General features: G+C 42.5%; 1 protein-coding gene and 1 non-coding gene across 4 annotated transcripts in view; one reads left to right on the top strand and one right to left on the bottom strand.

The window, feature by feature from the left end:
• Positions 1-12,868, bottom strand: part of SUN3 (Sad1 and UNC84 domain containing 3) — a 44,172-nt gene that overhangs the window by 17,441 nt on the left and 13,863 nt on the right. For all 3 annotated transcript variants that reach the window (XM_043873373.1, XM_043873375.1, XM_043873376.1), the window contains one exon: positions 6,416-6,519. In XM_043873373.1, the coding sequence (XP_043729308.1) occupies positions 6,416-6,519 (104 nt within the window). The remainder of the gene's footprint in view (positions 1-6,415; positions 6,520-12,868) is intronic.
• On the top strand, positions 9,972-10,082 carry LOC122674956. Its single transcript, XR_006335117.1, has one exon. It is a non-coding gene; the product is annotated as a U6 spliceosomal RNA (small nuclear RNA).

Genomic DNA, 12,868 nt, shown 5'->3' with positions numbered 1-12,868 from the left:
GAGAATGCACTGGTCATAGCAAACACCCTCTTCCAACAACACAAGAGAAGACTCTACACATGGACATCACCAGATGGTCAACACCGAAATCAGATTGATTATATTCTTTGCAGCCAAAGATGGAGAAGCTCTATACAGTCAGCAAAAATAAGACCAGGGGCTGACTGTGGCTCAGATCATGAACTCCTTATTGCCAAATTCAGACTTAAACTGAAGAAGGTAGGGAAAACCACTAGACCATTCAGGTATGACCTAAATCGAATCCATTATGACTATACAGTGGAAGTGAGAAATAGATTCAAAGGACTAGATCTGATAGACAGAGAGCCTGATGAACTATGGACGGAGGTTCATAACACTGTACAGGAGACAGGGATCATCAAGACCATCCCCATGGAAAAGAAATGTAAGAAAGCCATCCTCAGTGATCAATGCAAAGAAATAGAGGAAAACAACAGAATGGGAAAGACTAGAGATCTCTTCAAGAAAACTAGAGATATCAAGGGAACATTTCATGCAAAGATGGGTTCAATAAAGGATAGAAATGGTATGGACCTAACAGAAGCAGAAGATATTAAGAAGAGGTGGCAAGAATACACAGAAGAACTGTACAACAAAGATCTTCATGACCCAGATAATCACAATGGTGTGATCACTCAACTAGAGCCAGACATCCTGGAATGTGAAGTCAAGTGGGCCTTAGGAAGCATCACTACGAACTAAGCTAGTGTAGGTGATGGAATTCCAGTTGAGCTATTTCAAATCCTGAAAGATGATGCTGTTGAAGTGCTGCACTCAATATGCCAGCAAATTTAGAAAACTCAGCAGTGGCCACAGGACTGAAAAAGGTCAGTTTTCATTCCAATCCCTAAGAAAGGCAATGCCAAAGAATGCTCGAACTACTGCACAATTGCACTCATCTCACACGCTAGTAAAGTAATGCTCAAAATTCTCCAAGCCAGGCTTCAGCAATACGTGAACTGTGAACTTCCAGATGTTCAAGCTGGTTTTAGAAAAGGCCGAAGAACCAGAGATCAAATTGCCAATATCCGCTGGATCATCGAAAAAGCAAGGGAGTTCCAGAAAAACATCTATTTCTGCTTTATTGACTACACCAAAGCCTTTGACTGTGTGGATCACAATAAACTGTGGAAAATTCTGAAAGAGATGGGCATACCAGACCACCTGACCTGCCTTTTGTGAAACCTGTATGCAGGTCAGGAAGCAACCAGTTAGAACTGGACATGGAAAAACAGACTGGTTCCAAATAGGAAAAGGAGTACATCAAGGCTGTATATTGTCACCCTGCTTATTTAACTTGTATGCAGAGTACATCATGAGAAACGCTGGGCTGGAAGAAGCACAAACTGGAATCAAGATTGCCGGGAGAAGTATCAATAACCTCAGATATGCAGATGACACCACCCTTATGGCAGAGAGTGAAGAGGAACTAAAAAGCCTCTTGATGAAAGTGAAGGAAGAGAGTGAAAAAGTTGGCTTAAAGCTTAACATTCAGAAAACTAAGATCATGGCATCTAGTCCCATCACCTCATGGGAAATAGATGGGGAGACAGTGGAAACAGTGTCAGACTTTATTTTTGGGGGCTCCAAAATCACTGTAGATGGTGACTGCAGTCATGAAATTAAAAGACGCTTACTCCTTGGAAGGAGAGTTATGACCAAACTAGACAGCATATTAAAAAGCAGAGACATTGCTTTGCCAACAAAGGTCCGTCTGGTCAAGGCTATGGTTTTTCCAATGGTCATGTATGGATGTGAGAGTTGGACTGTGAAGAAAGCTGAGCGCCGAAAAATTGATGCTTTTGAACTGTGGTGTTGGAGAAGAGTCTTGAGAGTCCCTTGGACTGCAAGGAGATCCAACCAGTCCATCCTAAAGGAGATCAGTCCTGGGTGTTCACTGGAAGGACTGATGCTGAAGCTGAAACTCCAATACTTTGGCCACCTCATGTGAAGAGTTGACTCATTGGAAAAGACCCTGATGCTGGGAGGGATTGGGGGCAGCAGGAGAAGGGGGCAACAGAGGATGAGATGGCTGGATGGCATCACCGACTCGAAGGGCATGGGTTTGGGTAAACTCTGGGAGTTGGTGATGGACAGGATGGCCTGGCATGCTGCGATTCATGGGGTCGCAAAGAGTCAGACACGACTGAGCGACTGAACTGAACTGAACTGTCACAAGTTAGGGCTTCCCAGGTGGCGCTAGTGGTAAAGAATCCACCACCCAGTGAATCCACCTGCGGATGCAGAAGGCAGAAGAGAAGCAGATTGGATCCCTTGATCAGGAAGATCCCATGGAGGAGGACATGGCAACCCACTCTAATATTCTTCCTGGGAGAATCCCATGGGCAGAGAACCCTGGCAGGCTACAGTCCTTACGTCGCAGAGTTAGACACGACTGAACAACTTAGCATGCATGCAAGTTATCTAATTTTAAACCCTGTAACTTTCAGGTGAATCCTGGAAGCTCTTGGATTGGCCAAAAGTTTGTTCAGTTCTTTTCCTGTAAAATGGCTCTAGTAGTGCTTAGTTGTCTTTAACTTCATTTGAAACAATTTTGTTAGATTGTATTGTGACTGCTGACATACCAGTGTGCATTTTTTAAAAAACTTATCAAATTGGTGAATTTTTGTGTAGCCATTTTAATACTGAAGACAGAAGAAAAAAGGAACATTTCTGGCATATTATGTTTGGCATTATATGCATATACCATTTTTGGCATATTTAATATATCATTAAAGATAAAAATGCAACTGAAAAAGAAACAAAGATTTGCACAGAAGCTGCTGTGAGTGATCGAACATGTCAAAAGTGGTTTGTGAAATTTTGTGCTGGAGATTTCTGGCTGAACGATGCTCCACATTCGGGGTAGACCAGTTGACAGGAATCAAATCGAGACATGAAGTGAGATCACTCAAAGTTATACCACATGGGAGACAGCCACCATACTCAAAATATCAGAATCAAGTGTTGAAAATCATTTACATCAGCTTGGTTACATTAATCTCTTTGATGTTTGGGTTCCACACAATTTAAGCAAAAAAAGCCTTCTTGACCATAGTTCCACCTGTGATTCTCTACTGAAACATAATGAAAATGGTCTGTTTTTAAAACAAATTGTGATGAGCAATGAAAAGCTGAAGAGACTGTGGGGCAAGTGAAATGAAGCGCCACCAGCCACACCAAATGAATATGTACTGCCCTCAATTAGACCAGCTGAAGTTAGTACTCAATAAACAGTGTCCAGAATTAGTCAACAGAAAGTGCATAATCTTCCATCATGACAATGCAAGACTGCATGTTTCTTTGATAACCAGGCAAAAACTGTTGCAGCTTGGCCGGGAAGTTCTGATCCATCTGCTCTGTTCACCAAACATTGCATCTTTGGATTTCCATTTATTTCAGTCTTTATAAAATTCTCTTAAGGGAAAAAGTTTCAATTCCCTGTAAAATGGTAAAAGGTATATGGAACAGTTCTTTGCTCAAAAAGATAAAACATTTTGGGAAGATGGAATTATGAAGCTGCCTGAAAAATGGCAAAAGATGGTGCAACAAAACGATGAATACATTTCAATAAAGTTCTTGGTGAAAATGAAAAATGTGTCTTTTATTCTTACCTAAAAATTCAAAGGAACTTTTTGGCTAACCTAATACAATGACTGCAGATTGCACCTGTGGTTAGATCATTAAGCTTGCTGCTGTCTGTCTTTTAAGTTTTATTTATTTATTCTTTCACTCATTAATTTTGATGGCACTGGGTCTTCATTACTGTGCACAGTCTTCCCTAGTTGCAGCAAATGGGAGCTACTCTGCATGGTGGTGTGTGGGCTTACTGCGCCGGCTTCTCTTGTTACGGAGCACAGGCTCTGGGCTCAGGCTTCAGTAGTTGTGGGGCATGGGCTTAGCTGTTCCTTGGTGTGTGGAATCCTCCCAGACCAGGGATCAAACCCCTGTCCCCTGCGTTGGCAGGTGGATTTTTAACCACCAGACCACCAGGGAAGTCCTGGGTCTCTTTCTTAATAGCACTAATCCCAGCCAGGGGGCTCCACCCTCATGACCTAATCACTTCCCGAAGGACCCACCTCCTAATACCTGGGGTTTGTTGTTGTTGTTTAGCTGCTAAGTCATGTCCAGCTCTTCTTAGACCCCCACGGACTGTAGCCCGCCAGGCTCCTCTGTCCATGAAATTCGCCAGGCAAGAATAAGAGACTAGAGTGGGTTGCCACTTCCTTTTCAGGGGACCTTCCTGACCCAGAGACCAAATATGAGTCTCCCTCACTGGCAGGTGAACTCTTTACCACTGAGCCCAAAAGGAAGCCCCAATACTTGTGATTAGGTTTCAACATATGAATTTTGGACGGGACACAGCAGTCTATGACATTCTAACTCTGGTCCCCCAAATTAATGTTCTTGCATGCAAAATACATCCTTTTATCCCAACAGACCCCCAAGCCGTCATTCACTCCAGCATCAACTTATGTCTAAAGTTCAATGCCTCAACTAAATATCATCCAAGTCAGATACGGATGAGACCCCAGGCACCATCCATCCAAAACAACCTCCCCTCCAGCTAAGATGCTGTGAAATCAAACAAATTGTGTACTTGCAAAATACAGTAGTGGGACCAGCATACCATAGACATTCCCATCGCAAAAGGGAGAAACTGGGAAGCAGAAAAATTTGATGAATCAGAAACATACAGTCCATGGCAAGAGTCTGCAGGGATTGAAGACTGTGGAGAGATTTTAGGATCTCTTGGTTATAAAACCACTTAATAGATCTCTGGTCCCAACATTATTTCTTTTTTTAAAAAAATTATTGGAGTACAGATGATTTACAATGCTGTGTCAGTTTCTGGAGTACAGCAAAGTGAATCAGTTATACATACCCATGTGTGCTAAGTCACTTCAGTTCTGTCTGGCTCCTTGAGACCCTGTGGACTATAGCCCGCCAGGCTCCTCTGTTCATGGGATTCTCCAAGCAAGAATACTGGAGTGGGTTGCCATGTCCTCCTCCAGGGGACATCCCAACCCAGGGATCAAACCGGCATCTCTTATACCTCCTGCATTGGCAGGTGGATTTTTGACAACTCAGTCAGTTCAGTCGCTCAGTCATGTCCGACTCTTTGCAGCCCCATGAACTGCAGCACACCAGGCCTCCCTGTCCATCGCCAACTCCCGGAGCTTGCTCAAACTCATGTCCATCAAGTTGGTGATACCATCCAACAATCTCATCCTCTGTCGTCCCCTTCTCACACTGCCTTCAATCTTTCCCAGCATCAGGGTCTTTTCAAATGAGTCAGTTCTTCTCATCAGGTGGCCAAAGTATTGGAGTTTCAGCTTCAGTATCAGTCCTTCCAATGAATATTCAGGACTGATTTCCTTTAGGATGGACTGGTTGGATCTCCTTGCAGTCCAAGGGACTCTAAGGAGTCTTCTCCAACACCACAGTTCAAAAGCATCAATTCTTCGGCGCTCAGCTTTCTTTATAGCCCACCTCTCACATCCATACATGACTACGGGAAAAACCATAGCATTGACTAGATGGAACTTTGTTGGCAAAGCAATGTCTCTGCTTTTTAATATGCTGTCTAGGTTGATCATAACTTTTCTTCCAAGGAGCAAGCATCTTTTAATTTCATGGCTGCAGTCACCATCTGCAGTGATTTTGGAGCCCCCCAAAATAGTCTCTCACTGTTTCCATCGTTTCCCCATCTATTTGCCATGAAGTGATGGGACTGGATGCCATGATCTTAGTTTTCTGAATGTTAAGCTTTAAGCCAACCTTTTCACTCTCCTCTTTCACTTTCTCAGGAGGCTCTTTAGTTCATCTTCGCTTTCTGCCATAAGGGTGATGTCATCTGAGTATCTAAGGTTATTGATATTTCTCCCGGCAATCTTGATTTCAGCTTGTGCTTCATCCAGCCCAGCGTTTCTCACGATGTACTCTGCATATAAGTTAAATAAGCAGGGTGACAATATACAGCCTTGATGTACTTGTTTCCTGATTTGGAACCAGTCTGTAATTCCATGTCCATTTCTAACTGTTGCTTTTTGACCTGCATACAGGTTTCTCAGGAGGCAGGTCAGGTGGTCTGGTATTCCCATCAATTGAAGAATTTTCCAGTTTGCTGTGATCCACCCAAAGGCTTTGGCATAGTCAATAAAGCAGAAGTAGATGTTTTTCTGGAACTCTCTTGCTTTTTTGATGATCCAGTGGACGTTGGCAATTTGATCTCTCATTCCTCTGCCTTTTCTAAATCCAGTTTGAATACCTATTAGATGTTCTATTAGATATTCACATGCAAAACCAATATAACACATGTCTAGTTGGACTCTCTTTGTAGCACATTAGATTTTAAATGAGTAACAGACAAAATGATTTAAGGTAACATCACCTGGTAATTGTAAAGCCGTGAACCATATTCTGCAATTAGAGCATAAATTTGACTGAATTTCTGAGGAAATTCTTTCTCTTTAAGCTTCATGTGATTTATAAATCCTGTTAAAGAAAAGATCAACTTTGATTAAAGAGTTTATCTGGAAATACTTATATTTTACATTGATGAAACAATTTATATTTTTAGACAGCACAAGAAAAAAGTTCTTTCTCTGTGTCCATTTGGGCCTCCTCCCCCCTCCTTGATGTGTGGTGTGCATGCATATTACACATTAACCAGAGCTCCTCAAAGATGGGGATGAACTTTATATAAATATCAGTATGTCATTTCGACATGAGCCTTTGTCTCAAAAATGTATATGACTGTGCCTTCAACTTCTAACACATGGAACAGTTCTCAGAGCTCCTGAGAGTCTGTCTCGTGGGATATAATCCTCAGTTTAGCTTGAATAAAATTCCTCTTTTTTCTTCGTGATTATTAATTGAATTTTTGTTGACAACATATATTAATAGAAATGCCTCTAAGCAGGGAAGCTATAGCAAGTTACTTTTTTTTTTTTCAAATTTCTCATTGTGCGGGGTCTTCAGTGCTGTGTGGGGTTTTCTCTAGGTGAGACTGAGGGGCTCCTCTCCAGCTGCAGCGATCGGGCTTCTCACTGCAGTGGATTCTGCTGTTGTAGGGCACAGGCTCACGGTGCATGCGCTTCAGCAGCTGAGGCTCACAGGCTTAGTTGCTCCTCAGCATGTGGGATCTTCCCGGCCTAGGGATCAAACCCACGTCCCCTGCATTGGCAGGCAGATTGTTTATCACTGGACCATCAGGGAAGTCCTATATCAGGTTCTTGAGTGACAATAATTTTCAATGGCAGCAAAAGGTGCTCAAAAAATTGTTCCTCCATTGAAACAATCATCAGCTGGCAAAGACTAACAAGATCAACTTTATTGGACTTCCAAAATCTAATCACAAGCTTGCATCAACCAGAGGACTAAAGGAAAGGGCAGGTTATTTTTGGCAAGAGAGCAGTGTGGCATTATCACTCACTTGCATACCATCTCCCAGAATGGTGGCGGTGGCTATGTGGTGCCAGCCAATATTGCTGGCTCAGCTTGCTTGTGCCAGGGATCTAACACAGACCTTGATCTTCAGCTACTCTGACTTTACGCGTTCATCTGCCTGGTATTGCCCTGACTGTCTACTGCAGAGGCCAATCTTTGCTTCTATCCACTCCCATGCACTGGAAAAATTTTCTGGGAGGGTATAATGACTGTTCAAAGAATTAAAGACAAACTGGTCATGGCCATCTGGGCAAGGGACTGTGAATGGAGACAGTGGCAGACAGATCCAACATCATGGGAGACAGAAGGCAGAGGATGAAGGCTCACGTGGGAGCAAGGGCTTGGAAGGGAAAGGGGAGGGCAGTGTGAGTGTCCAGGACTGGACGCGTGCTCAAGGAAGGTCCCAGAAGACCCCAGGCTTGCACCTTGGGTGGGTCTGTGGGCTGCATGCAAACAGGAGGTGAAGATTATGGCAGAGCTGTGGGTGGCCCAGGCTGGCCCTGAAATAGAGTCCCAGCTTAGAGTCAAACAGCCCACACTGGGACAGCAGTTCTCACATCCTTGCTCTCTCCTGCTTATTTTTGATTCTAGGAAACCTGTCAGGTCACTGGTTGACCATTGTGATATCGGAAAAGTGACCATCACGAAACAAACGACTACAGCCCTCAACAAGCAACAAAGCCACCTTTGGAAAAGGGGAGAAGCCAGTTCCCAGGGTTACTGTGTTATAAAACTGAAATGTCTGGTTTGCAACACAAAATTACAATGCATACAAAGGAACAGGAAAGTACAGCTCATTAAAGGGAAAAAAAATTGACTGACATCTCTGAGCAAGTTCAAACTCTGAACTGACTGGAGAAAAACCTGACAAATCAGCTGTCTTAAATAGGCTCAAAAACTAAAGGAAACCATAGACAAAGAACTAAAGAAAACCAAAGAAATGAAGTATGAGTGAAATGAGAATATCAACTGAAAAATTATAAAAGGAAACAAGTACAAATTCTGGAGATGTAAAGTATAATAGCTGAAATGAAAAAATTCACTGAATGGGCTCAACAGCAGATCTTAGCGGGAAAAGTGAACTCAAAAATAGAACAATTGAGATTATCAAGTGTGATGAGAAAGAGGAGAATTGCAAATCCAGAGCTAGGCCTATACATCTACGGTTGATTGCATTTTTTGACAAGGGTAACAAGACCATTCAATGGGGAAAAATATCTTTTCAACAAATGATGCTGAGACAACAAGATATCCATTTGCTAGAAAATGAATCTGGTTCACTTTTAACTCATTTGCTAAAAAATGAATATGAAATTGAAAAATTCATATTATATATAAAAAATAACTCAAAATGGATCAATTAGCTAAACATAAGAGTGAAAATCATAAAGTTCTCAGAAAAAACACAGAGGTAAGCTGTCATGACCTAGAATTTAGTAATGAATTCTTAGACATGACATCACTAAAATTAAAACCTCTTATGCATCAAAGGACATTACTTAAAATGTGAAAGGACAATCTATTGAATGAAAGAAAATATTATATATCTGAGAAGAGTCTAGTATCCAGAATATATTTTTTTAAAAACTCTTACAAGTCAACAACAAAAAGACAAAAACCCAATTAAATGGGCAAAGAACTAGAAGAAATTTTCTCCAAAGAAGAGGTATTAAAAAAAAAAAAAAAGAAGAGGTATAAATGGCAAACAAGTACATAAAAAGTTGCTCAATATTAGTTGATATCATTCACTGGTGGTGGTGGTGAGTTAGTCACTAACTCACGTCCGACTCTTGCAACCCCACAGACTGTAGCCCGCCAGGCTCCTCTGTCCACAGAATTTCCCTGGCAAGAATACTGGAGTGGGTTGCTACGTCCTTCTCTAGATAGCAGGCATTAGGGAAATACAAATCAAAGTCACAGTGAGCCAGCACTTCACGTCACCAGGATGGCTGCAGTCGTAAAAGAATAGCAAGTGTCGGTGAGGACGTGGGAAAACTGGGACCCTCACACACTACTAGCGGGAAAGTGACGCGGGGCAGCTTCTCTGGAAAACAGGGGCAGCTCCTCCCTAGCAACTTACCAGCAGGTGTATCACCCATAGAATTGAAAACAGGTATTCAAACAAACACGTGTACACACATGTTCATAGCAGCACTACCCACAATACCCAGAGGGTGGACACGGTGGATGTTCATCCATAGCTGAATGGGTAAACAAACTGCGGTCTATCCACACGCTGCAATATTATTCAGCTGCAAAAAGGAGTGATTCGTCTACAACAGGGATGAGCCTCAAAAACACGAGCTTATGAAAGTAACATTTGTTTCACCTACTTCTCAACATTTAGTATATTCAGACTTTTAGAATTTCCACCATACTACAATGGGTCTACTAGTGTTAATTTGCATTTTCTTGATAAATAACAAGCATATTTTCATGTTATCTTTCTTTTGTGAAATGCCAGTTCAGGTGGTTTGCCCATTTAAAATATTGAATTGGTGCTCGCTTCGGCAGCACATATACTAAAATTGGAATGATACAGAGAAGATTAGCATGGCCCCTGTGCAAGGAAGGATGACACACAAATTCGTGAAGCGTTCCATATTTTAAAATATATATATATATTGAATTGTTGTTGTTCATATTGATTTATGGACTTCCCTGGTGGCTCAAGTTCAATCCCTGGATCTGGAAGATCCCCTGAAGAAGGAAATGACTACCCACTCCAATATTCTTGCCTGGAGAATCCCTTGGCAGAGGAGTCTGGTGGGCTACAGTCCATGAAATCGCAAAAGTTGGACAGGACTGAGTGACGGTTTTTTATACTGATTTTATAGAAGTTATTTGCACACTTAGAATATCAATTTTTGTTTGATAGAAGTATGGAAAATATCTGTTTTACATTCGGTGGCTTGCATTTTTCCTTAATGTTACCTTTTGATAAATAAAAATTCTAAATTAAAAAACAAACAAACAAAAAAACACATGAGCTTAGTGAAAGAAGCCCGACAAAAATGGCCATACATTGTATGATTCCATTTACATGACACTTTCAGAACATGTGTGTCCTTGGAAAGCATATTGGCGGTTGTTGCCAGGAGGTGAGGGGAGGGGGGCTGGGGAGTGACTGAGGGGTGTGGGGTTTCTTTTGAGGTTGGTGAAAATATTTTGGAAATAGAAGTAGTAGTTGCACAACACTGCGAAGCACTAAATGCCACTGAGTTGTTCACGGCAACACGGTTAGTTTTATATTATGTGGATTTCACCCTAGCAAATAAAAATGGATCCAAGTTCAGTTTAATTCCATTGAAATCATTAACACATCAGTGGTGGCTAAAAAGGATCTGGCACTTTTGTGGGCAAATGGGTAACCTTACAGTGGGGAAAGACAAAGAAGCAGTTTGCACGCACTAAGAAAATGTATATATTTCGTTCTTAAAAGATGTCAAAGGAGAGACTTCGCTGGCAGTCCAGTGGTTAAAACATCCCCTTCCAACGAAGGGATTGCAGGTTCAGTCCCTGGTTGGAAAATAAGATCCCAATGCCTCTCAACCAAAAAAAAAAAAAGAAAAAAGAAAGTAAAACAGAAGCAATATTGTAACAAATTCAATAAAGATTTTAAAAATGGTCCACATTAAAAAAAAACATTAAAAAATGTCTAAGGAATATAGGGCATTCGTTTCCAAAACAAGGAAAATTCTGAGCACAAACAGTTCTGTTCACACGGCGTGTTCCTGACACGGGCAGGGAGGTGGAGCCTCAGAAGAGCAGGCACGGATCACTGACACAGGGTTGGGGTAGTGCTGTGGGAAATCTCAAGGGCACAGGGCTCATGAGTCAGGAGCAAGGGGTCGGGGGAGAGCTGCTGAAACTCTCAAGCTGAGATCAGCAGAGGTGAAGACCAGACAGCTGGAAGCAGCAGAGCCAGACAGCGTGTAGCTCTCAGTAGAACCGGAATCTTCGAGATGAAGTTTAGAGGTCTGCAGAGATGGGATGGTGCTCAGGGCCCTAAGGTGCAGCTGAAGGAAGGCTGGTACAGGCTTCAGAGAGCCCTCAGTCCAGGCATCCACGCGCAAGCCCAACTGAACAGCCCCCGTTGCTGTGTAAAACGGCATTTTGTGGCAATAACTGGGTGAAACTCTGACTTCCCTGGATACCCTGAAATTCAAGGTGTCCACATACCACAGAACAATTTTCCATTGTACTAGGATTCATGGTGCGTGATATTTACAGCCAGAAAATGGCAAACCATGTGTTCTATCATTTCTTCAAGAACCCCGTGATGGTCAGTCTCTGATTGTCAAAATCCTTCAAGATGAGTCACCCAGATTTAGAAAAGATCAACTGTATGTGTTTGCAATACAAATATAAAGGATTCGTAATTTCAAAGCAACTTCTCTGACTTTGAACCGTGATTCTGTAACAGGGAAGAAAAAAATCTGACTCCATATTTGATCTGTTTCTTTTACTTTAATCATTGCTTCCCATGGCTTTTGTCTGTTAAAAAGATACTATCTATACATAATGGCTTGCCTTGGGGAACCCTTCCCTTCTGCAAGAATGTTAAACTAACCTGCCTTTGTTCAGCTCACTGGGAGACACTCTGACCCTGCCACTTGTGAATGACAGCAGGAAAAAGAAATGAATGCATCCCTTCCCTGAGGATGGCCAGACCAGGAGATATTTTGCAACACTCGTGGTCTTTTGATTTCCCAGGTGGCTCAGACCTTTGCCTGCGATGCAGGAGGAGGAGGAGCAGTGGTAGTGTTGGTCGCTCAGCTGTGTTGGACTGAGACCCCATGGACTGTGGCCCGCCAGGCTCCTCTGTCCATGGGATTCTCCAGGCAAGAGTGCTGGAGTAGAGTGCAATGCAGGAGACCTGGGTTGGGAAGATCCCCTGGAGAAAGAAGGAATGGCAGCCCACTGCAGTACTCTTGCCTGGAGAATCCCATGGACAGAGGAGCCTGGTGGGCTACAGTCCATGGGGTCTCTAAGAGTCGAACACCACTACCACACTACTACTCCGGCATCACAGGACTGACTGACTGAGTGACTTACGCTTTCGCTTCATGGTCTTTTTACTTTACTTCCTTTCCTCCTCCCCCTCTCTGTTCTGTAAAAGAAACTGGCATCCAGACCCCATAATATAGTACTCCAGGACTCTCATCCACCATCTTCTCGGATGCCCAGCTTTCTGAATAAAGCCTCTATTTCTTGCCTCGACACCTTGCCTCCTGATTTATTGACCTGTCCTGTGTCAGACAGAACGAGCTTAGACCTGGTAACAACTCTAAGAGAAATTAAGTTCTCACTAAATTTTCAACAAAGAAACCCATATTACTTTTACAAGAGAACCTGAGTGCTGCAACTACTGAGCCCACAAGCCACAAGGGAA

Source organism: Cervus elaphus, chromosome 18 (assembly GCF_910594005.1).
Source record: "Cervus elaphus chromosome 18, mCerEla1.1, whole genome shotgun sequence".
NCBI lineage: Eukaryota > Metazoa > Chordata > Mammalia > Artiodactyla > Cervidae > Cervus > Cervus elaphus.
The sequence above is the reverse complement of the archived record's forward strand: the minus strand, read 5'-3'. Positions and strand labels throughout refer to the sequence as shown.